This window comes from Neofelis nebulosa, chromosome 7, assembly GCF_028018385.1.
Source record: "Neofelis nebulosa isolate mNeoNeb1 chromosome 7, mNeoNeb1.pri, whole genome shotgun sequence".
NCBI classification, from domain to species: Eukaryota; Metazoa; Chordata; class Mammalia; order Carnivora; family Felidae; genus Neofelis; species Neofelis nebulosa.
The window spans coordinates 70,780,625-70,802,898 of record NC_080788.1 but is presented as its reverse complement, the minus strand read 5'-3'; the positions used below and the strand labels follow the sequence as shown (position 1 = coordinate 70,802,898).

The 22,274-nt window shown below is 36.3% G+C and overlaps 1 protein-coding gene, 1 long non-coding RNA gene and 1 pseudogene across 3 annotated transcripts in view; 1 reads left to right on the top strand and 2 right to left on the bottom strand.

The window, feature by feature from the left end:
- Nucleotides 1-22,274, top strand: part of LOC131516821 (uncharacterized) — a 72,239-nt gene that overhangs the window by 3,791 nt on the left and 46,174 nt on the right. The gene's annotated exons all lie outside the window — the stretch shown is intronic.
- LOC131516817 (glyceraldehyde-3-phosphate dehydrogenase-like) lies at nt 7,011-8,018 on the bottom strand (annotated as a pseudogene).
- On the bottom strand, nt 16,360-17,298 carry LOC131516819 (olfactory receptor 4F3/4F16/4F29). The gene has a single exon (XM_058738320.1). It carries the CDS (start codon nt 17,296-17,298, stop codon nt 16,360-16,362), a length of 939 nt encoding a protein of 312 aa, XP_058594303.1.

The window sequence follows — 22,274 nt, the reverse complement described above, 5'->3', positions numbered from 1 at the left end:
GTTGGTAGATCACGTTTCTAGAAATTTGTCTATTTCTTCCAGGTCATCCAATTTGTGGGCATGTCATTTTTGATAGGAACCACTGTCATTCTTTGTATTTTTGTGGTATCGTTTTTTGTGTCCTCTTTCATTTGTAATTTTACTTGTGTTTTTTTTTTCTTAATACTCTAGCAAAAGTTTTGTCCATTTTGTTTATCTCCTCAAAAACCAGCTCTTCATTCCATTGATCTTCTCTATTGTTTTTTTGTTTTTCTACTCTGTATTTATTTCTACTCTAATCCTTTATTATTTCCTTCCTTATGCTAATTTGGGCTGGGTTTGTTCCTTTTCTAGTTCCTCAATATGCAAATTTAGGTTGTGATTTTGAGATCTTTCTTTTTTCTTAACATGGACATTTATCATTATAAACTTTCCTCTTGGAACTGCTTATGTGCATCCCGTAAGTTTGGGTATCTTGTGTTTTATTCTTTTTGTCTCAATTTATTATTTTCCTTATGATAATTTTTTGCTTCCCTTTTGATTACTTCTTTCATCCATTGGCTGTTTCCTAGGGTGTTGCTTAATTTCCACAGATTTGTGAATTTCCAAATGTTCCTTCTGTTATTATAGTTTCATACTATTGTGGTCAGATAGGATACTTGAGGAGCACCTGGGTGGCTCATTCAGTTAAGTGTCTGACTCTTGGCTGCAACTCAGCTCATGAAATCACGGTTCATGCCCCACATTGGGCTCTGTGCTCACAGCACAGAACTTGCTTGGGATTCTCTTTCTCCTCTCTCTGCCCCTCCCCAACCCTCTTTCTCAAACTTAAAAAAAAAAAAAAGATGCTTGAAATTGTTTCAATTTTATTAAAATTTAATGACTTGTGGGGCACCTGGCTGACTCAGGCAGTGGAGCATGCAACTTTCGGTCTCAGGGTTGTGGATTCAAGCCCCGCACTGGGTGTAGAGATTACTTAAAAACAAAATCTTAAAAAAAATTTGTTGACTAGTTTGGGGGTTTAACATATGATCTGTCCTGGAGAAAGTTATGTGTACATTTGAGAACAATGTGTACTGTGCTGCAGTTGTATGGGAATTTCTGTACCTGTGAGATCCCTGTGGTCTATACTGTTATTCAAATTCACTGCCTTATTTATTTAGAACTGAATGATCTACACATTGCTCAGGAGAAGGTACTGAAGTCCCTGACTTTTATTGTATTGCTGTATATTTCTCACTTTATCTCTCTCAATATATCCTTTATGCTTGTAGGTGATCTGATGTTGGGTGCATATATATTTACAACTGTTATATCCTATTAATGAATTGACTCTTTCACCATAATATAATGACCATTTTTGTCTCCTTTGACAATTTTTAAATCTATTTAATCTGAAATAATAAGCATTCCTGTGTTCTTTTCATTATCATTAATGTGAAATATCTTTCTCCATCCTTTCAATTTCAGCCTATGTGTGTCCTTAAAACTAGTCTCTTGTAGGCAGAATTTATTTGGATCATGTTTTTTATACATTCAGTTATTCTATATCTTTTTATTGGAGGTTTTAATCCATTTACATTTAAAATAACTATAGATGAGAACTTATTACTACCACTTTTCTGTTTTGTATTTCCTTTGTTTCTTTCTTTCTACTCACTGTCTTCCTTTATTATTTGATAGCTTTTTTGTAGTGTTATGCTTTGATTCCTTTCTCTTTATATTTTGTGTATCTGCTGTGGGTTTTGTGTTTACAAAAAGACTTATATAACACATCTTATAGTCCATTTTAAGCTGATAACAAATTTGATTACATACAAAACTTCTACACTTTTTTTTGTGTGTATACGTAACATTTATTGTGGTAAAATATACAAAAAAAAAATAAATTTACCTGCCATTTTGAAGTGTACAATTCAATGGCATCAAGCACATTCACACTGTGGTACAACACTCCCCACTATCCATTTTGAGAATTTTTTCATTATCCCAAGCTGAAACTTTGTATTCATTGACAATAACTCTTCTCATTACCCCTTCCATAGTTTCTGGTTGCCCCTACCCATCCCATACATATTTTATGATAGTGATTTGACAATTTACATCTTTTGTGTATCCATTAAATTATTGTACTTATTTTTATTATTTTTGTCTTTTTACTTTTATGAAAGGGTTGAAAGTGATTTATATACCACCATTATAGTTTACACACCACCACTATAGTATGGGTATATTCTGTATTTTAGTATATATCTACCTTTACCAGTGAGTTCCATACTTTTTTTATCTCATGAATTAGCATCCTACACTTGATCTTAGCCAAAAGACTGACAAGAAATCATGAATTAATACCCTTTTGATTCAGTCTGAAGAAGTACCTTTATAGCATTTTTTATAAGGCAGAACTGGTGGAGATGAATTCAAGCTTTGGGGAAACCTTTCTCTCCCCTTCATTTCTACAGGTGAGATTTGCTAGGTATAGCATTCTTGTTTGGATTTTTTTTTCTTTCAGCATTTTGAATATATTCCACCACGAACCACCCCTTCCCTGCAAGGTTTTAGCTGAAAAATTCACTGACAGTCATATGGTGGCTCCATTGTATAAAATGAGTCATTTTTTTCTTGCTGCTTTAAAAATTCTCTTTGTCTTTGACTTTTGACAATGTGGTTATAATGCATCTCATTGTAAATGTTTTTAATTTCAACCTATTCGACTTTGAGTCTCATGATTGTGGATATCCATTTCCTTCCCTAGATTTAAGAAGTTTTCAGACAATATTTCTTTAAATAAGCTTTTTGTCTCTTTCTCTCTCTCTCCCTCTCTTTACTCCTCTCATCTTTCTCCTCCTTTTCCTCTTTGGTTAGCTCCCACAATGTATATATTAGTTCACTTGATGGAGTCCCATAGTCCCTTAAGCTTTCTTTACTCTTTTTCCTTCTTTTTTTCTTTTTGCTCCTCTGACTCAGTAAGTCCAAATGAGTTGTCTACAGGTCTACAGAAGAATGCTTCTTCTGTTTGATCTATTCTACTTTTGAACCCCATCCATGCTTTTTTCAGTTATCATATACTTAAGCTCCAGTATTTTTGTTTTTTCAATTCATATCTACTTCCATGCTAATATTTGCATTTTATTAATGCAGTGCTTTCCTGATTTCATTTAGTTGTCTATCCTGTTCTCTACCTAATGAGCTTCATTAAATGATTGTTTTGAATTTGTTAGGCAATCTACAGATCTCCATTTCTTTTGGATTGGTTACTGGAGATTTTTTGTCCTCATTGGACTGTGTCATATTTCATGATTCTTCATGTTCCTTGTAGGTTTGCTTTGTTTTCTTCATTTAGAGAATCCACTTTCTCTCCCAGTCTGTATGGACTGATTTTGACTGGGAGAGACCTTCACTAGTCAGCAGTGCTCAAAGTGAAGCAAAAGAGAGACCAATCCATTATAGCATGTGTTAGGACTGGAGGAAAGCATCAGTTCTGTGCTTTTTCCCAATCTCACAGAACAATTCCAGCTATAACAGCACATCCACCCCTTTCCTTTTTTGCTAGTGGAGCCAGAAAACTGAGCTTTTTCATTTTTTACCATTTGATATAAGTGAGATAGAAATTGGCTCCACAAATAGCACTCTGAATTTCCGGGGATTGGGCCCCCTTTGTTTCTTTCCTTTCTTCCTAGAAGAAAAACCTCAGTTCTGTGCTCATTTATAATCTCAAAGAGCATCAGCACCAGCTGTAACTGAATGGCCTCACCTTTTCTATGTTCTGAGCAGTCCCAAAGGACCAGGCTCTGCAGGTTGTTCAGTCCTCAGCATAAGGTGAGACAGGATCTGGCTGTGTTATGGGCCATAGGACAAGTCTCCATAGATTTAAAAGCATTCAAATCATACAAAGTAGGTTACTGATTACAATGAGAATCAACTAGAATCAATAACATAATTATATCTGGAACTTTTCCCCTGGGAATTATAACCTGTGTGTTAAAGAAATTTAAGTTGTTAAAGAAATTACAAATAAAATTAAGAAATATTTTGAGCTGAATCAAAAGAAAACAAGATCTATATAAATTTATATATGTAGTTAAGGAAGTGTTTAAAAGGTAATTAATGGAACTAAATACCTATATTAGAAAGGTATCAGATGAATGACTATGGTTTCTACCTAAAGAAAGGAGAAAAGGGTCAGGGAAGATGGCAGCAGAGTAGGAGGACCTTAGACTCATCTCATGCCACAAATACAACTAGATAACTATCAAAGCATCCTAAATAGCCCAAAAACTGACCTGAAGACTGGCAGAACAAACTCCACAACTCAAGGTAGAGAAGAAGCCACATCAAACAAGGTAGGAAATGCAGAGACATGGCTTGAGAGATAAACAGATCATGGGTGCTGCAGAAGGGCAAGAGACAGACTAGCCCATAAGGAAGCACAGGGGGAAAATAAATCCCCATAGCAATCAGCTTGGAAAGCCACAGGGGCTGAATTTCATGAGTTCTTGCAACCAGCAGGGCTTAAAGCTTTGAGTTTTAAAGGTCAGTGGGTAGGGCTGGGATAGAGCTCAGAGGACAATGTACCCTTCTAGGAGAAAATTCAAGATGCTGATATACAGCATGGAAATAGTGATATGAAGAATGCCTGGGGCACACAGTGAGGAGGTTATCCACCTGTCTCAGAGCACATCCCAAAGAGGCAGCATTCACAGAGAGACCCCTCTAGAAATAAAGGAACTGGCAAGTATCATTTCCCTCTCCTACCCCTCAGCATAAGCACAGGACCACCTGCAGGAATGAGCACAGTGCTGAAACATGCTACCTAACTTGCTTACACCAAGTCCTGCCATTCCCCCACCCCACCCACCCAATCTAGTGGAAGTGTCCCTCTCAGTGACACTTGCCTTAATCTCAGCTCAGGAGGCCACTCCTCCAGAAGACCAGCCAAAACCCCTACTAACACTGCATCTCCCAACTTGGGAATTTTTCAGGGCCTCAGCTCTAATGGTGTTGTGGACAGATATCATTTCACAAACAGACCAGAGGAGACCTACTTAAAATGTGGCACATTTAGTCGAGGGACCACACACTACACACAAGAAGTAAAGAGAGCCTCTGCAGACAACAGACCTGAAGTGGCCAGAACAAAGCTGCAGAGTACACACAGCACACACTGGAGACATTCTCAGAAGTACTAAGCACTGAGGAACAGGGGGTACCTCTCAACAGGGCACCACGGGACCTCTTCTTCATAAACAGGAGACATAGTGACCTTCTCAAGAACAGGAGACATAGGGACCATCCTAACCACAGACAGGCAGAGAAACTTAGGCAAAATGAAAAGACAGAGAAATTTATCCCAGATGAAAGAACAGGACAAAGCCATGGTCAGAAATCTAAATGAAACAGATATAAGTAACATACGTGAGAAAGAATTTAAAGTAATGATTATAAGGATACTCACTGGACTTGAGAAAAAAAGTGGAAGACACATGTGAGACCCTTAACATAGAGATAAGGAATAAAATAGAAAAGATAAAGGGCTCAATAAATGGAAGTGAGAAACACTCTTGATGGAATGAACAGAAGGGTGGGAGAGGCAGAGGAATGAAATAGTGACATAGAAAAGAGAGTAATGGAAAGTAATCAAGCTGAACAAAAGAGAGAAAAAAGAATTATTCAAAAAAAGAACAGACTTTAGGTACTCAGGGACTCCCATCAAACATAATAACACCTGTATTATAGGAGTCCCAGAAGAAGACAGAGAACAGAGGGCAAAAAATTAATTTGAATAAATAATAGCTGAAAACTTTCCTAATGTAAGAAAGTAAATATCCAACCAGATCCCGGAGGCACAGAGAATTTCCATCAAAATCAACAAAATCAGACTGACATCAAGATATAATTAAAATTGCAAAATATAGTGATAAAAAATCTTAAAAGCAGTAAGACAAAAGAAGTCATTAATTTACAAGGGAAAATCCATTAGACTAGCAGGATATTTTTCAACAGAAACTTTCCAAGCCAGAAGGGAATGGCATGATATGTTCAACGTGCTGAATGAGAAAATTTTACATCCCAAAACACTCTTTCTAGCAAGGCTATCATTCAGAATAGAAGGAAACATAAAGAGTTTCCCAGACAAACAAAAACAGATGGGGTTAATGTCCACTAAACTAACCCTGTAAGAAATATTCAAGGGGACACTGAGTGGAAAAGACAAACCAAAAGGGACAGTATAAAAGTAGGAAACACAACAGCAGCAAAAATGAATATTTCTGTAAAAAAATCAGCCAAGAAACTCACCAAAAAAAAAAGGGTATTAAATATAATAACATACACCTAAAACATGGAGAGGAGAGGAGAGAAGAATGGATTCAAACTTAAATGACATCAACTTAATATAGGCTACTATATGCAGAAGTTATATACAAAACTAATGATAACCATATATCAAAACCACTAATAAACATGCAAAGAATAAAGAGAAATAAATCCAAATCTACACTAAAGAAAATCAGCAAAACATGACAAGATAAAGGCAAGAAAGGATCAGAGACAATCTTCAAAACCAACCACAAAACAAGTAACAAAATGGCAACACATACATACCGATCAATAATTACTTTGAATATAAATGGACTAAATGTTCTAATCAGAAGACATATGGTGACAAAATGGATTAAAAAATAAGATTCCTCTATATGCTGCCTACAACAGACTCATGTTAGACCTAAAGACACTTACTGAATGAAAGTGAGAGGAACAAAAAAATGTCTATCATGCAAATGGATATCAAAGAAAGCCAGAATAGCAATACTTATTTCAGACAAAATACCCTTTATTTCTATGATTTTTCTTTGGCTGTGTACTGTATACTTTAATGATGGTACAATGCAAGGTGGAGCTACACAAGCCCCTCCTTTTCTTCAAGGACTCTTGGATGGAAACTGTGGAGGTCAAGAGATATTCAGTGTGTTGAGGGATGAGTTGGGGCAAAGACTCCGCAGCATCTGAGAGCCTTTCTCTTCCTGTTGCTCTTGCTGGGGCTGGTGGTCCAGGGGGCTCTTACTCCTTGAAGGCCATGTGGACGATAATGTCTACCACCCAGTCACTGTAGCCAAATTCATCATCATACCAGGAAATGAGCTTGACAAAGTAGTCACTGAAAGCAATGCCAGCCCCAGCATCAAAGGTGGAAGAGTGTATGTCACTATTAAAGTTGATACTCAGTGTAGCGCAAGATGCCCTTCAAAGGGCCTTCTAATGCCTGCTTCACAACCTTCTTGATGTCATCATATTTGGCAAGTCAAATCTATGACTGACATGCTGTGGGTGGGGGCATGGAAGGCCATGCCAGAAAGCTTCCCATTCAGCTCAGGGATGACCTTGCCTATAGCCTTGGTGGTGTCAGTAGAAGCAGGGATGATATTATGGGCAACCCCTCAGCCATCACACCACAGCTTCCCAAAGTGGCAGTCCATGGTCTTCTGGGTGGCAATGATGGCATGGGCTGTGGTCGCATGTCCCTCCACGATGCCAAAGTTGCCATGGGTGACCTTGGTCACAGAGGTCAAGTAGTTAGTGGTGCAGGAAGCATTGCTGACAATATTGAGGGAGTTATCATACTTCTCATGGTTCACGCCCATCACAAACATGGAGGCATCAGCAGAAGGGTCAGAGATGATGACTCCTTGGGCCCCACCCTTCTAATGAGACCCAGCTTTCTCCATGGTGGTGATGACCCTAGTGGACTCCACAACATACTCAACACCAGATTCATCCCATTTGATATTGGCAGGATCTCACTCCTGAAAAATGAAGATGAGCTTTCCATTGATGACAAGTGTCCTGTTCTCAGCCATGACTGTGCCATGGAACTTGCCAAGGGTGGAATCATATGAGAACATCAGGAACATGTAGACCATGTAGTGGAGGTCAATAAAGGAGTCATTGATGGTGACAATATCCACTTTTCTAGAGTTAAAAGCAGCCCTGGTGACTAGGCACCTAATACACCCAAATCCATTTATTCTGACCTTCTCCATCATTTCTCAGGGACACTGCTGGCACTACACCAGAAGAAGCAGCTTTCTGTTGAACAGGGAGGAGCAGAGAGCCCACACAAAAAAGACTTTTAAATCAAAAACTATAACAGGAAACAAAGAAGAACACTGTATAATAATAAAGGGGACATTCCAACAAGAAGTATAACAATTATAAATATTTATGCACCCAAGTTGGAAGCACCCAAATATATAAAATAGTTAATAACAAATGTAAAGGAAATAGTAATAATACAATAATAGTCCTGACTTTAACACCCCACATACAACAAGGGACAGATCATCTAAACAGGTGTCAACAAGGAAACAATGGCTGTGAATGACACACTGGAACAATTAGACTTAATAAACATACACAGAATATTCCATCCTAAAACAGAATACACATTCTTTTCAATTGCACACGGAACTTTCTCCAGAATAGATCATATATTAGGTCACAAAACAAACTCAAGAAATTCAAGAAGACTAAAGTCATACCATGTGTCTTTTCTCACTACATCCCTATGAAACTAGAAGTCAACCACAAAAAATACATCCAGAAAGAACACAAATACATGGCAGTTAAATAACATGCCACTAAACAATGAATGGGTCAACCAGGAAATCAAAAAACAAATTAAAAAGCACATGGAAATAATTAAAATGAAAACACTACAATTCAAAAGCTCTGGGATACAGCAACGCAATTCTAAGAGGGAAATTTATAGCAATACAGACCTATCTCAAGAAACAAGAAAAATATCAAATAAACAACCTAATTTTGCACATAGAGTATCTAGAAAAATAACAACAAAACCTAAAACCAGCAGAAGGAAGGAAATAATAAAGATTAGAGCAGAAATATATAGAAACAAGCAAACAAACAAACAAAAACACAACAAATCAATAAAACCTGGAACTGGTTCCTTAAAAATATATCAAAATAATTGATAAACCTCTAGCCAGACTTATCAAAAAGAAAAAGGACTCAAATAAAATCAAAAATGAGAGAGGAAAAATAACAACCAACACCACAGAAATACAAATAATTATAAGATAATATGAAAAACTATATGCCAAAAGCTGGACAATCTAGAAGAAATGGATAAATTCCTAAAAAACATACAAACTACCAAAACTGAAACAGGAAGAAATAGAAAACTTGAGCAGATCAATGATCAGCAAACAAATTGAATCAGTAATTAAAAAAAAAAAAAACCAACAAACAAAAGTCCAGGATCCAATGGCTTCACAAGCAAATTCCACCCAACATTTAAAAGGCGAAAGATTTATACAATCTGAAGAGAAACCAGAGTATTCCACCCAACATTTAAAGAGTTCATACCTATTCTTCTAAAACTGTTCCAAAAAATAGAAAAGGAAGGAAAACTTCCAAATTCATTCCATGAGGCCAGCATTACCCTAATACCAAAACCAGATAAAGATACCACTCAAAAAGAGACCTATAGATATCCCTGATGAACACAGATACAAAAATTCTCAATAAAATACTTGCAAATTGAATCCAACAACACATTAAAAAATCATTCGCCACAGTCCAGAGGGATTTATTTCTGGATTGCAAGGGTGGTTCAATATCTGTAAATTAATCAACATGATACACCACATTAATAAAAGAAAAGTGAAGAACATTATGATCATTTCAATAGATGCAAAAAGAATCCATTCATGATAAAAATCCCTCAACAAAATAGATTAGAGGAAACATACCTCAACAGAATAAAGGCCATACATAAACTCAGAGGTAATACCATCCTAAATAGGAAAAAATTGAGAGCTCTTCCTCTACAGTCAGGAACAAATAGGGATGCCCATACTCAACACTTTTATGCAACATAGTAATGGAAGTCTTAGCCATAGCAGTAAGATAGCAAAAAGAAATAAAAGCATTCAAGTCAGCAAGGAAGAAGTAAAACTTTCGCTATTTGTAGAAGACAGTATACTATATATAGAAAACCTGAAAGATTCCACCAAAAAGCTGCTAGAACTGACAGATGGATTCCGTAAAGTTTCAGGATACAAAAATCAATGTGCAGAAATCTGTTGCATTTCTATATATCCATTATGAAGCAGGAGAAGAAGAAATTAAGGAATCAATTCCATTTACAATTGCACCAAAAACCATTAACATACCTAGGAATAAACCTAACCAAAGGGGCGACAGATCTATAATCTGAAAATTGTACAAAACTTATGAAAGAAATTGAAGAAGACACAAAGAAATGGAAAAGCACCCCATGCTCATGGACTGGAAGAACAAATATTGTTAAAATCTCTATACTATCCAATACAATCTACACATTTACTGCAGACCCTATCAAAATACCAATAGCCTTCTTCACAGAACTAGAAGAAACAACTCTAAAATTTGTCTGGAACCACAAAAGACCGTGAATAGCCAAAGCAATACTGAAAAAGAAAAGCAAAGCTGGAGGTATCACAATTCTGGACTTCAAATTATATTACAAAGCTGTAGTAATCAAAACCTTATGGTACTAGCATAAAAATATACATATAGATAAATAGAACAGACTAGAAAACCCAGAAACCCACAACTATATAATCAATCTTCAACAAAGCAGGAAAGAATATCCATGGGAAAAAGTCCCTTCAACAAATAATGTTGCTAAAACTCAACAGCTACCTGCAAAAGAATGGAATTGGACCACTTTCTTACACCAGACACAAAAATACATTCAAAATTTATGAAAGACCTAAATGTAAAACCTGAAACCACCAAATTCTAGAAGAGAATGCAGGCATTAACTTTTTTGACATCAGCCACAGCAACTTCTTTCTGGATATGTCTCCTGAGGCAAAGGAAACAAAAGCAAAAATAAACTATTAGGACTACCTCAAAATAAAAATCTTCTGCACAATGAATGAATAGAAAAAACTAAAAGGAAACCTATGGAATAGGAGAAGGTATTTGTAAATGACATATCCAATAAAGGGTTAGTATCCAAAATATATAAAGAACTTATCAAACTCAGTACCCAAAAAACAAATAATTCAGTTAAAAGGTGGGCAGAAGACATGAACAGACATCTCTCCAAGAATACACAGAGATGCCCAACAGACACATGAAAAGATGCTCATCATCATTTATCATCAGGGAAATGCAAAACTACAATATCACCTCACACCTGTCAAAATGGCTAAAATCAACAATACAAGAAATAACAGGTATTGGCAAGGATTTGGAGGAAAAAAGGAATACTCATGCATTTTTGGGTGGAATGCAAACTGGTACAGCCACTCTGGAAAATAATATGGAGGTTCCTCAAAAAGTTAAAAATAGGGGCATGTGGGTGGCTCAGTCAGTTTAGCACCCGACTCTTGATTTCATTGTAGGTCATGATCTACCAGTTCATGAGATCGAGCCATGTGTTGGGCTCTTCACTGAGAGCACAAATCTGCTTGGGATTCTCTCTCCCTCTATGCCCCTCCCCCACTAATGTGTGTGCACCCACTCTCCAAATAAACTTTTTTAAAAAGTTAAAAATAGAACTACCCTATCATCCAATAATCACATTACTGCGTATTTACCCAACAAATACAAAAACACTAATTGAAAGTGATACATGAACCCCTCTGTTTATAATAGCATTATTTACAATAGCCAAGATATAGAAGCAGCCCAAGTATCCATGGATTGATGAACAGGTAAAGAAGATGTAATATACATATATAGGAATATTACTCATCCATAAAAAAGAATGAAATCTTGCCATTTGCAACAACATGGATGGAGCTAGAGAGTAGAATGCTAGTTGAAAAAAATCGGTCAGAAAAAACAAATACCATATTTCACTCATATGTGGAATTTAAGAAGCAAAACAAATGAACATATGAGAAAAAGAGAGGGAAAAATCAAGAAATATACTCTTATTTATAGAGAACTGATGGTTACCAGTGGGGAGGAGGTTGGGGGTATGGTTAAATAGGTAATGGCAATTAAACAGTGCACTTATGATGAGCACCAGGTGATGTATGTAATTGTTGAATCACAATAACATACATCTGAAACTAACAACACAGCTAATTGGAATTAAAATAAAAAATTAAATAATTAGAAAGTAGAAAAGGCAAATTAAAAACAAATAAAGAAGAATATAAACAATACAAACAGAAATTAATGAAATAGGTAACAGAAAACAACAGAAAAAAATAGAACCCAAAGGAAAGAAATAATAAAGAGCAGACCAGAAATAGAGACTAAAATGACAATAGAAAAGATCAATAACACTAAGAGCTTGTTCTTTGAAAAGATAAACAAAATTTTCCTTTAACTAAACTAACCAATAAAAAATAGAGGGCTCAAATAAATGAAATCGGAAATAAAAGAGGTTGCAACAGATACCATAGAGTATGATTATAAGAAAGTACTATAAACAAGTATACACCAACAAATTAGACAACCTAGAAGAATGGATAAATTCCTATAAACACATAATCTTCTAAAACTGAATCATAAAAAAATAGAAAATGTGAGTAGACCAACTTCTAGTAACAAGATGAACTGGTAATCAAAAACTTCTCAATAAACAGAAGTCCAAGACCAAACATTTTCACTGGTTAATTCTACCAAACATTCAAAGCAGATTTAATACCAATCCTTCTCAAACTCTTCCAAAACACTGAAGAGAAGGAAATGCTTCCCAAGCATTACCCTGAACCAACACTACACCAGGACAACATAAAAAAAAACAAAAATTACACGCTGATATCCTTGATGAATGTAGCTGTGAAAACCTTCAAGCAAATTAATTTCAACAATATATAAAAGAATCATACATATTGATCAAGTGGGGATTATTCCAGAAATAAAAGTGATACAACATCCAAAGAAATCAGTCGATATGATACAGGTTAACAAAATGAAGTATAAAAATCATAAGATCATCTCAATAGATACAGAAAAAAAATCATATGACAAAATTTGACATTTATTTCTGATAAAAATCTCAACAAAGTGGGTATAGAGGGAACACACCTTAACATAATAACTGTCATGCATGACAAACTCACAGCTAACACCACACTCAATGTTGAAAAATTACAAACTTTCAGTTTTTCACTCTCATCACTTTTATTCAACAAAGTGTTGAAAGTTCTAACCACAGCAATAATGCAAGAAAAAGAAAAAAGGCCACTCAATTATGAAAGGAAAACTAAAACTGTTACTATTTATAGATCATGTAATACTATATATAAAACAACCCTGAAACTTCCACCAAAAACCTTGAGGAACAGTTAAACAAATTCAGAAAAGTTTGAGGATACAAAATTAATACATATAAATCTATGGTGTTCCCTATACACTAATAATAAAATATCGGAAAGAAAAACTAAGAAATAAACCCCAACTCCAATTACATCAAAAAGAGGGGCTCAGGGGTGGCTCAGTTGGTCAAGCATCCAACTCTTAATTTTGGCTCAGGTCATGATCCCAGGGTCATGGGATCAAGTCCCACATTGTGGAGCCTGCTTAAGATTCTTTCTCTCCCTCTGTTCCTCTCCCCTGCTCACACTCTCTCTCTCTCTCAAAAAACAAAACAATCAAACAAAATAGTAATCAAAACAATATGGTATTGGCATAAAAATAGACACACAGATCAATGGAACAGAATTGAGCACCTGGAAAAAAACCCACACATATACGGACAATTAACGTATCACAAAGGAGCCAAGAACATACAATGGAGAAAGGACAGTCTCTTCAATAAATGGTGGTAGGAAAACTGAACAGCCACATGCAAAAGAATTAAAGTAAACCACTGTCTTACACCATACATAAAAATCAACTCCAAATAGGTTAAAGATTTGAACATAAGACCTGAAACCACAAAATTCCTAGAAGAAAATATAGTCAGGCTTGACATTGGTCTTAGCAATGTTTATGAATCTGACTCCAAAGGCAAGAGAAACAAAAGTGAAAATAAACAAATGGGCATACATCAAACTAAAAAGCTTCTGCATAGCAAAGGAAACCATCATAAAAATGAAAAGACAACCTAATGAAGTGGAGAATATATTTGCAAATCACATATCTAGTAACAGGTTAATATCCAAAATATGTACAGAATTCACACAACTCAATAACAATAAATCAAACAGATTTTTTAAATGGACAGAGGATCTAAGTAGACACTTTTCCAAGAAAGACATACATAGTACCAAAAGGCACGTGAAAAGATATTTGTATATCACTAAATATTAGAGAAGTGCAAATCAAAACCACAATGAGACATCACTTCACGCTTGTTAAAATGGCTATAAGCAAAAGACAAGAAGTAAGGGTTGCAGAGAACATAGATAAAAAGGAAACTTCATACACTGTTGGTGGAAATGTAAGTTGGTGTGTCCACCATGGAAAATAGTAGAGATTCCTCAAAAAATTTACATCTACCATATGATACAGCTATACCACTTCTGGGAATTCATTCAAAGAATATTAAAACACTAATTCAAAAAGATATATGTACCACTATGTGCACTGCAGCATTATTTTCAACAGACAATATAAGCAGCTTAAGTATCCATGGATACTTTATCCAATGGATAAAAAAGATGTGGTATATATAAACAAGATAAAACTACTCAGCCACAAAGAAAAATGAAATCTTGCCATTTACAACATATATGGACTTCAAGGCTATTATGCTAAGTGAAATAAGTCAGAGACAAATACTGTATGATTTTACTGATCTGTGGAATCCAAAAACAAAAAAGTAAAACAAACAAACAAAAACAATACAAACCCAAACTCATAGATATAGTGAAGAGATTGATGCTCACCAAAGGGGAAGAATATGGGGGGTGGGGGGTGAAATGGTTAATCGTATACTAATGAACAATAACTAGACTTTTGTTGGTAATCACTTTGTCATGTATACCGATGTCAAATTATAACACTGTACACCAGAAACATATATAATGTTATATATTAATTTTACCTTAATAAAAATAAGCTGAAAAATCTCTGGAATGCTGACAATATCTTTTTGAAAGGTACAAACTACCAATAGACAATGAAAGAGAGGAATATACTGAAAGTCATAGATATATTCCTTTTCTTATTATTATTTTGAGAGAAAGAAGAGCATGTGCAAGCTCAGGAGAGGGGAAGAGGAAAAGGGAGAGAGGGAGGGAGAGAGAGACAGAATCCCAAGCAGGCTCCACACCCAGCACAGAGCCCAATGCGGGACTTGATCCCATGACCGTGAGATCACGATCTGAGCCAAAATCACGAATCTGATGCTCAACCAACTGAGCCACCCAGGCGCCCCTTGCAGATATTCCATAACGAGAGAATATTAGGAACAGCTTTTCCAATAATGATGACAACATAGATTAATATGCACATTTCTCTAAAGACACAGACTACCAAGAATTGAATTTATAGTTGAAAACTTTCTCCTAGAGAAAACTGCAGGCTAAAATTACTTCTCTGGTAAATTTTACCAAACATTTAAGAAAGAAACTACAACATTTCTACAAAACTTCTTCAGTAAATTTAAAACAAGGAAATATATTCTAAAAGGCCACCATTATCCTGATACTAAACTAGATAAAGAACTGTTTCATAACCCAACATCCACTGCTGGTTTTAAAAACTAAATAGAAAGGAATTTCCTCAGCCTGATAAAAAGCTTGTATTAAATACAAGCTATACCTAGCATCATACTTAACAAAAAAATGAAAGCTTTTCTTGTAAGAATAAAAACAAGTCAAAGATGTTCACCCTAACCACTTGTATATTCAGCACTACACTATTTGACCTGGCAAGTACAATAAGGCAACAGAAATGAATAAAATTATCCATACTAGAATAAAAGAAGTAAAATGTGTTTATGCACTGAAAAAATGACCATCTATGAGGAAGATCCTACTTACTCTGTAAAAAACCAAGAGGAAGTGAACGATTTTGCAAGTTTTCAAAATACAATTTCAATAAACAAAATATCTATTATATTTCTATAATTAGCAATAAACAATTATAAACTAAACAAAAATGCCATTTAAAACAGCACCAAAAATTAATTAGGAACAAATCTCAAGAAAGATATGCAAGACCTGTTCACCAGAAACTCTATAACATTGCTGAAATAAATTAAATGGGACTTCCATAGATAGCGAGATATACTGTTTCCATGGCTCACTCTTCATAAGGATTAAATAGATTCATCATGTAAGAATTATGTCACAGCTGTGATAACACTCATATCAATATTTGATGTCCCAAGTTTTCTGAATCCAAAATATCAAAGATAGAAACAAAAGGCTATCCCATGATTAGTGAGAAGTCATATATCACTTATGAGATCTTCCTGTAAATCACTAGCTGTCTGCATACTCTTTTGATTGCTGCTTTCATCTCCTTATTCCTGAACGTGTAGATGACTGGATTCAGAAAAGGAGTGATGACTGCATCAAAAATGGCAAGAAATTTGTCCATCTGGGAATTGGGATGTGGCCATGTATAGACAAACATGGTTGGACCGAAAAACAAAAGGACCACAGTGATGTGAGCTGACAGGGTGGAAACGGCTTTGGATGAACCACCTGAGGAATGTTTCCAAACAGAAAACAGGATGATGATGTAGGAGATGAGGAGTATGAAGAAGGAACCCACACAGATAAACCCACTGTTAACAGTGACCATGAACTGCAATCTGTAGGTATCTGTACAGGCCAGTCTGAGGAGCCGAGGAAGGTCACAGTAAAAGCTGTCCAATACATTAGGACCACAGAAGGGCAAATTAACAATGAATGCTAGTTGAAACAGTGAGTGACTGACACCAAGGGCCCAGGCAGCAGCCAGAAACAAAATGCACGTTCGTGGGCTCATGATGGTCAAGTAGTGGAGAGGCTTGCAGATGGCAACATATCTGTCAAAGGCCATGGCGATGAGCAGTACCATCTCCACACCACCAATGACGTGGATGAAGAAGATCTGGGTGATGCAGCCTCCAAAGGAGATGACTTTGTGCTTTCTGAAAAGGTCATATATCATCTTGGGTGAGGTAACAGAGCAGGCTCCCAAGTCAATGAAAGAGAGATTGGCCAGTAGGAAGTACATGGGGGAATGTAAGTGAGGATCAACAGTCACAGAGAACACAATGAGGATGTTCCCAGTCATGCTTGCCACATAGAGCACAGAGGAGAACACCAGGAGGAGAAGCTGGATCTCCCATGAATGAGTGAGTCCCAGAAACACAAACTCAGACACAACCGAGTGATTCCCTCCATCCATTGATCCAGCCAACTGGGCTGCCAATGAAATAAGAACTAAGAAAATGAGGAGGAAAATGTGATTATGGAGATAATAGGTCATAGAATTACTAATGTTTCAATATTCTTATGAATGAAAAGGATATAGTTATCTACTTCCTCAAATATAAAAAAACAAAAATAAACACACTACCATCACATGTGTGAGTTAAGACATAATTTCAAACTATCACCAATACTCTTACTGCAACGTTCTGTTCTCAAGTGAACAGATTAGCCATGAACATGGACAGATGAGTACCATGACATTCATCATCTGTTTAAATCACTTTTGAGGGGCGCCTGAGTGGCTCAGTCCTTTGAGCATCCAACTTCAGCTCCAGTCATGATCTCATGGTTCGTGAGTTCAAGTCCCACATCAGTCTCTGTACTGACAGCTTGGAGCCTGGAGTATACTCCTGATTCTGTGTCTCTCTCTCTGCCCGTTCCCCCCACCCTCAGAAATAAATAAAAAACATTAAAATTTTTTTTATTTAAATCACTTCTGATATTGACTATTTCTCACTTCTAACATAGTCCATCTTGCTTTTATGTATGTCCTCATAATCTACTCCTCTTCCCAGAGTGCTCCCACAATTTTCTGATAAAAAGTAGGATGAGAGGAAAGCATGATTAACAAATCAATTGTCACCTTGAGTGAGAGAGTGACTAATATATGAGTTGAGACTAAATTAAGACTGGCTGTAGATTAAGATTGAATAAAGACACTGACTGGGGTATGTGAAATTGAACAGCCCACTAGTAAAACACTTGTTAGGTGGACTCTAAAAATGGAACAAGTGTTTTCCATCACATTTTATTATGTTCACTATCCTGGGTGCCTCTAGTTCCCATGCAATTTTTCATAACTACAAAGCCCTAAACTGGCCTCAACATTCAATAAAAATGTCATGCCACTAGGATGCAAGGCTTTTTCCAAACCTAATAAATGTGTATTTGAAAGATTTCACCAGATTCTGCTAAGGTGCATGCCTAAAGTGGCCACCAAGGGTGTAACATATTTTTGCAAACAGCTTTTCCCTACCCATCCATATGAAGGTATTAAAGATCAGCACTTGGAATAGCTAGGATTGTACATTTTAATTCATCAGTGTCTCATCCTCCCTTTGGTGTCAACCTTTACGTCCACTGACATCCCCACCCACACCCTTTAAAGTGCTTAGTACCACCTGCAGGTAACCTGTTGTTGTGTGGTATTTTCCTGCTTACTGTGAAATCTATTCAGATATTTTATCTTCAAGGCAATTTGTATTTTGTACTTTTGATTTAGGATTATAAAATAAGAACGTCAAACATTAATAAATCACATTTTAAGAAGAACAGAGGATCTTTCTTCTTGATCTTAAACCATAAAATACAAAATGTGACACTGGAGATTCAGTCCCTTAATATGTATAATATTTATATGTGAAGTGGATGGTGAGCAGACAACAGTGTTCTATTTGTCTCTGTGTTCAGATACCTACCTCGATCATATCATGTAATAGAGAGTAATTTCCAAAAACAGTAATAAGGTTATTTTAGGAATTGATGAGGTACAGTAGAATGGTATAATGACATCCTTCATTTTTACAACTACAATTCCAGACTTTCTCACACAAAGGAGCATCTAACTGATGCCCTCAGTCATCCCAGACTGCAAAAACACATGGAGACTATCACTGTGTCCTGCCCCCCATTCTGGGTCTCCACCACTAGCATGAATCTCTATTCTCATCCACATGTAGTGATTATACTGTTACCTCTTGAACTAACAGTCTACAGTCTCAAGGTGCACACTTTCTATTCCCAGAAAACTGGGGCCTAGAGTAGGGGGTACTTATGCTGCTCATCCAGGGAGGAAAAGACAGCTCCAGCTCAGAAAAGGACTGACAGGATGGATGTGCATGGGGAAGTGATAAAGGCACTGGAGAGGGAGTCAGGAAACTCAGTAATTATTGAAAAAGTCCTAAGGCCTTGATGAGGAAAAGCACATGTCCCCAGCATAATGAGATGAAAATTCTCATGGAACTATATAAAGTCTATTTTGTCCAGTTAGTCATCATTCAGATGAAAAACATGAGACCCAGCAAAGTAAACACAGTTTCCAAGATTCGCACAAGTGGCAATCTGGGGACCAAAACTTATGTCTCTTGATTCTTATTCCAAAAAGAAAAATCCTAGGGAAAACAATCAAGTAAAAGAAAGCAAAACTCAAAACAGTGATTTTTTTCTTGGTTAAAATCAAAGCTAACTAGAGACATTCATCCATAATGTCCATTATTCTATAGCAAACTAACAATAATTAATATTACACAGAATGTGTACTCAATTAAAGATTATTTGACTAGTACAATAGGAAATTATACCTGGGAAAGTGATTATTCATTGCTATTAAATTTGTATACTGATTCTTTGTATTTTGGTGGTTATGTAACTAGTCGCTACAATGGTAAAAAACTTAATATAATGTTTCTAGGAATTCCATCCTTTGGTCTCTCTAAAAGATTTTTTTTAAAGTAGGGACGCCTGGGTGACTCAGTCAGTTAAGTGGCCAACTTCGGCTCAGGTCATGATCTCGCGGTCCGTGAGTTCGAGCCCCGCGTCGGGCTCTGTGCTGACAGCTCAGAGCCTGGCGCCTGTTTCGGATTCTGGGTCTCCCTCTCTCTCTGACCCTCCCCCGTTCATGCTCTGTCTCTCTCTGTCTCAAAAATAAATAAACGTTAAAAAAAATTGAAAGTAATCTCTATACCCAGTGTGGGGCTCGAACACATGACCCCGAGATCAAGAGTCGCATGCTCTACCAACTGAGCCAGCCACGCACCCCAGTCTCTCTAAATTTTATTGTCCTCAAAGGTCAATTAAAATCCCAAATACTTCTTGCAGCTTTTGTTAACCATTTTCCTTGATACTGATTTATTCTTTTGCTAACTCCTGCAAGTCAAAGAAAACAGTTGGAAAAAAAAACATGAATTGTACACATACAAATACAAATCTAATGTATTATACAACACATGTCAAGTGAATACTAAAATAAATATGTGGTCAGTTGAGGCGTGGGAAGGGAAATGTGCTATAGACATTCAAAGGTAGATGGTAGCTGGTATCAGCAAGAGCAGATGGATAGCAGATGGCATTCCTAAGAACACAGATATTGATCTGGTCCTTTGGGAATTATAATTGAATAAAAAGAGATACACAATATGTGGAAAATACCTTGAATTATATAATATGAAAGTAACTTTTAATAGTAACCATCATTATGCATGTAGATATAGCCCATACTATGAGAAGTTAGAGTAACAACCCCAGGCTGTAGTAAGGCAATGCCTTTAGGTCAGTGATCTGTACTATTTTTTATTCTCTCATTTGTTGGTCTTCTTTCCCAATTGTTTTAAAAGACGCAAGGGGAAGTTTTTCATTTGAAAACTTACAGTAGCCATGACTAATAGTCTCCCCATGAGAAGGCACCTAAGGCCTTGTAGCATATTTCTTGGTAGGGGTCAGATAGCATTTAATCTTCAAGCCTATACTCAGCACTCAGTTTATTTTCTTGAAGTCTTGAAACAATCTAGGATGCAGAAAAAAATAAAGCAGAGAGAAAAGAGAAAGAATGAAGATTTTAAATGTGGAGGGAAATAAGAAAAGAGGGAAATTAGGAAAGATATTTATGATAAAGGGAAAAAAAGAAACTGTTAGAAAAAAAAGAGAAAAAGCTAAACAAGTTTCAGATGGTATTAAATATGGCAGCCAAGGTTAGTAACACAGGTAAATTAAAGAGAACACCAGTCTCTCACCTTTAATTCACTGATTCAGGGTTGCTCCTGACTTTGACACTGGATAGAATTTAAGGTAGGCAGATGCTTCTATTACTTGCCTTATTCAGGCTCACAGAGTTTCTGTGAAAATCACACATGATAATAAATGGATAGACTGCCTTTTATACTGTATAATGACATACACAAGTAATTCACTGTAAAATATTTAACTGTTTTTTAATGATTTGAGTAGTCATATACTAAGCAGGAAAAAGAGGCATAGAGAACAACAGAAAATAGCCATGTGAAATTCTCCCCACTATGTGTTTTCTCTGGGTTCTACTATCCCAGTAGGGTTATCTGTCCAGTCAGCTTCTCCTGCTGAGGGTCACAGTAACTTCCAAAGGTGGTGTTGTTCTACATGGTGGACTTATCGTACAGTGATAGGCTCACAGTCAAAAGTCCAGAAATCATTTCCAAATTTTCATCTCTATATTCTTCAATCCTAAAAACACAAAAATTCACACACTGCCTTTCACACATTATAGAATGATTAGCAGCTTGGGCTTTGATGGCAGGCATCACCATTCACTTGCTATGTGAGCACGTCAAAGTTACTTGACCTCTGTGAGCTTCAGGATTCTCATTACTAATGTGGAGATCATAATACCTCTTTGCAGGGTGTTGTGAGAAATGAATGATATATATAAACTTACCTAAACTCAGTGCCTACCACATAGTATGGCACAATAAATGTTTTCTATTATATACTGAAGAATATGTACATGAGTGACTTTTTAAGTACAGAAAATCATTCCTCAAATTCTGAAACTTCCATTATTCTAAAGCATTGAAACTAGACCTGGTTTTAGGCAAAGCTTTCATATCCATACTTGCATTCAATCACTTGAGCATATTTCCCAAATAACAATTTTGCTTCTTAGTGGAAATACTAATCACTTTCACATCTGCTGTTCCCAGAATCCAAAGCCATAAATTTCAATTAAAAAAAAATTTTTTTTCTGACCACCAGAGAACACTGGACATTTCCCTTGTCGTTAGTGGTAAGAGGGAGAAGGGAATGGAGAAAGGGCCAAGGTGGGTGCTTTAAGAAATTTTTGAAGACTCTGCCCATCCAGGTTCAAATATGTGCTGATCTGCCAGCACAGACTCTGTAGAAAACAGACTCTTCTTTCAAACT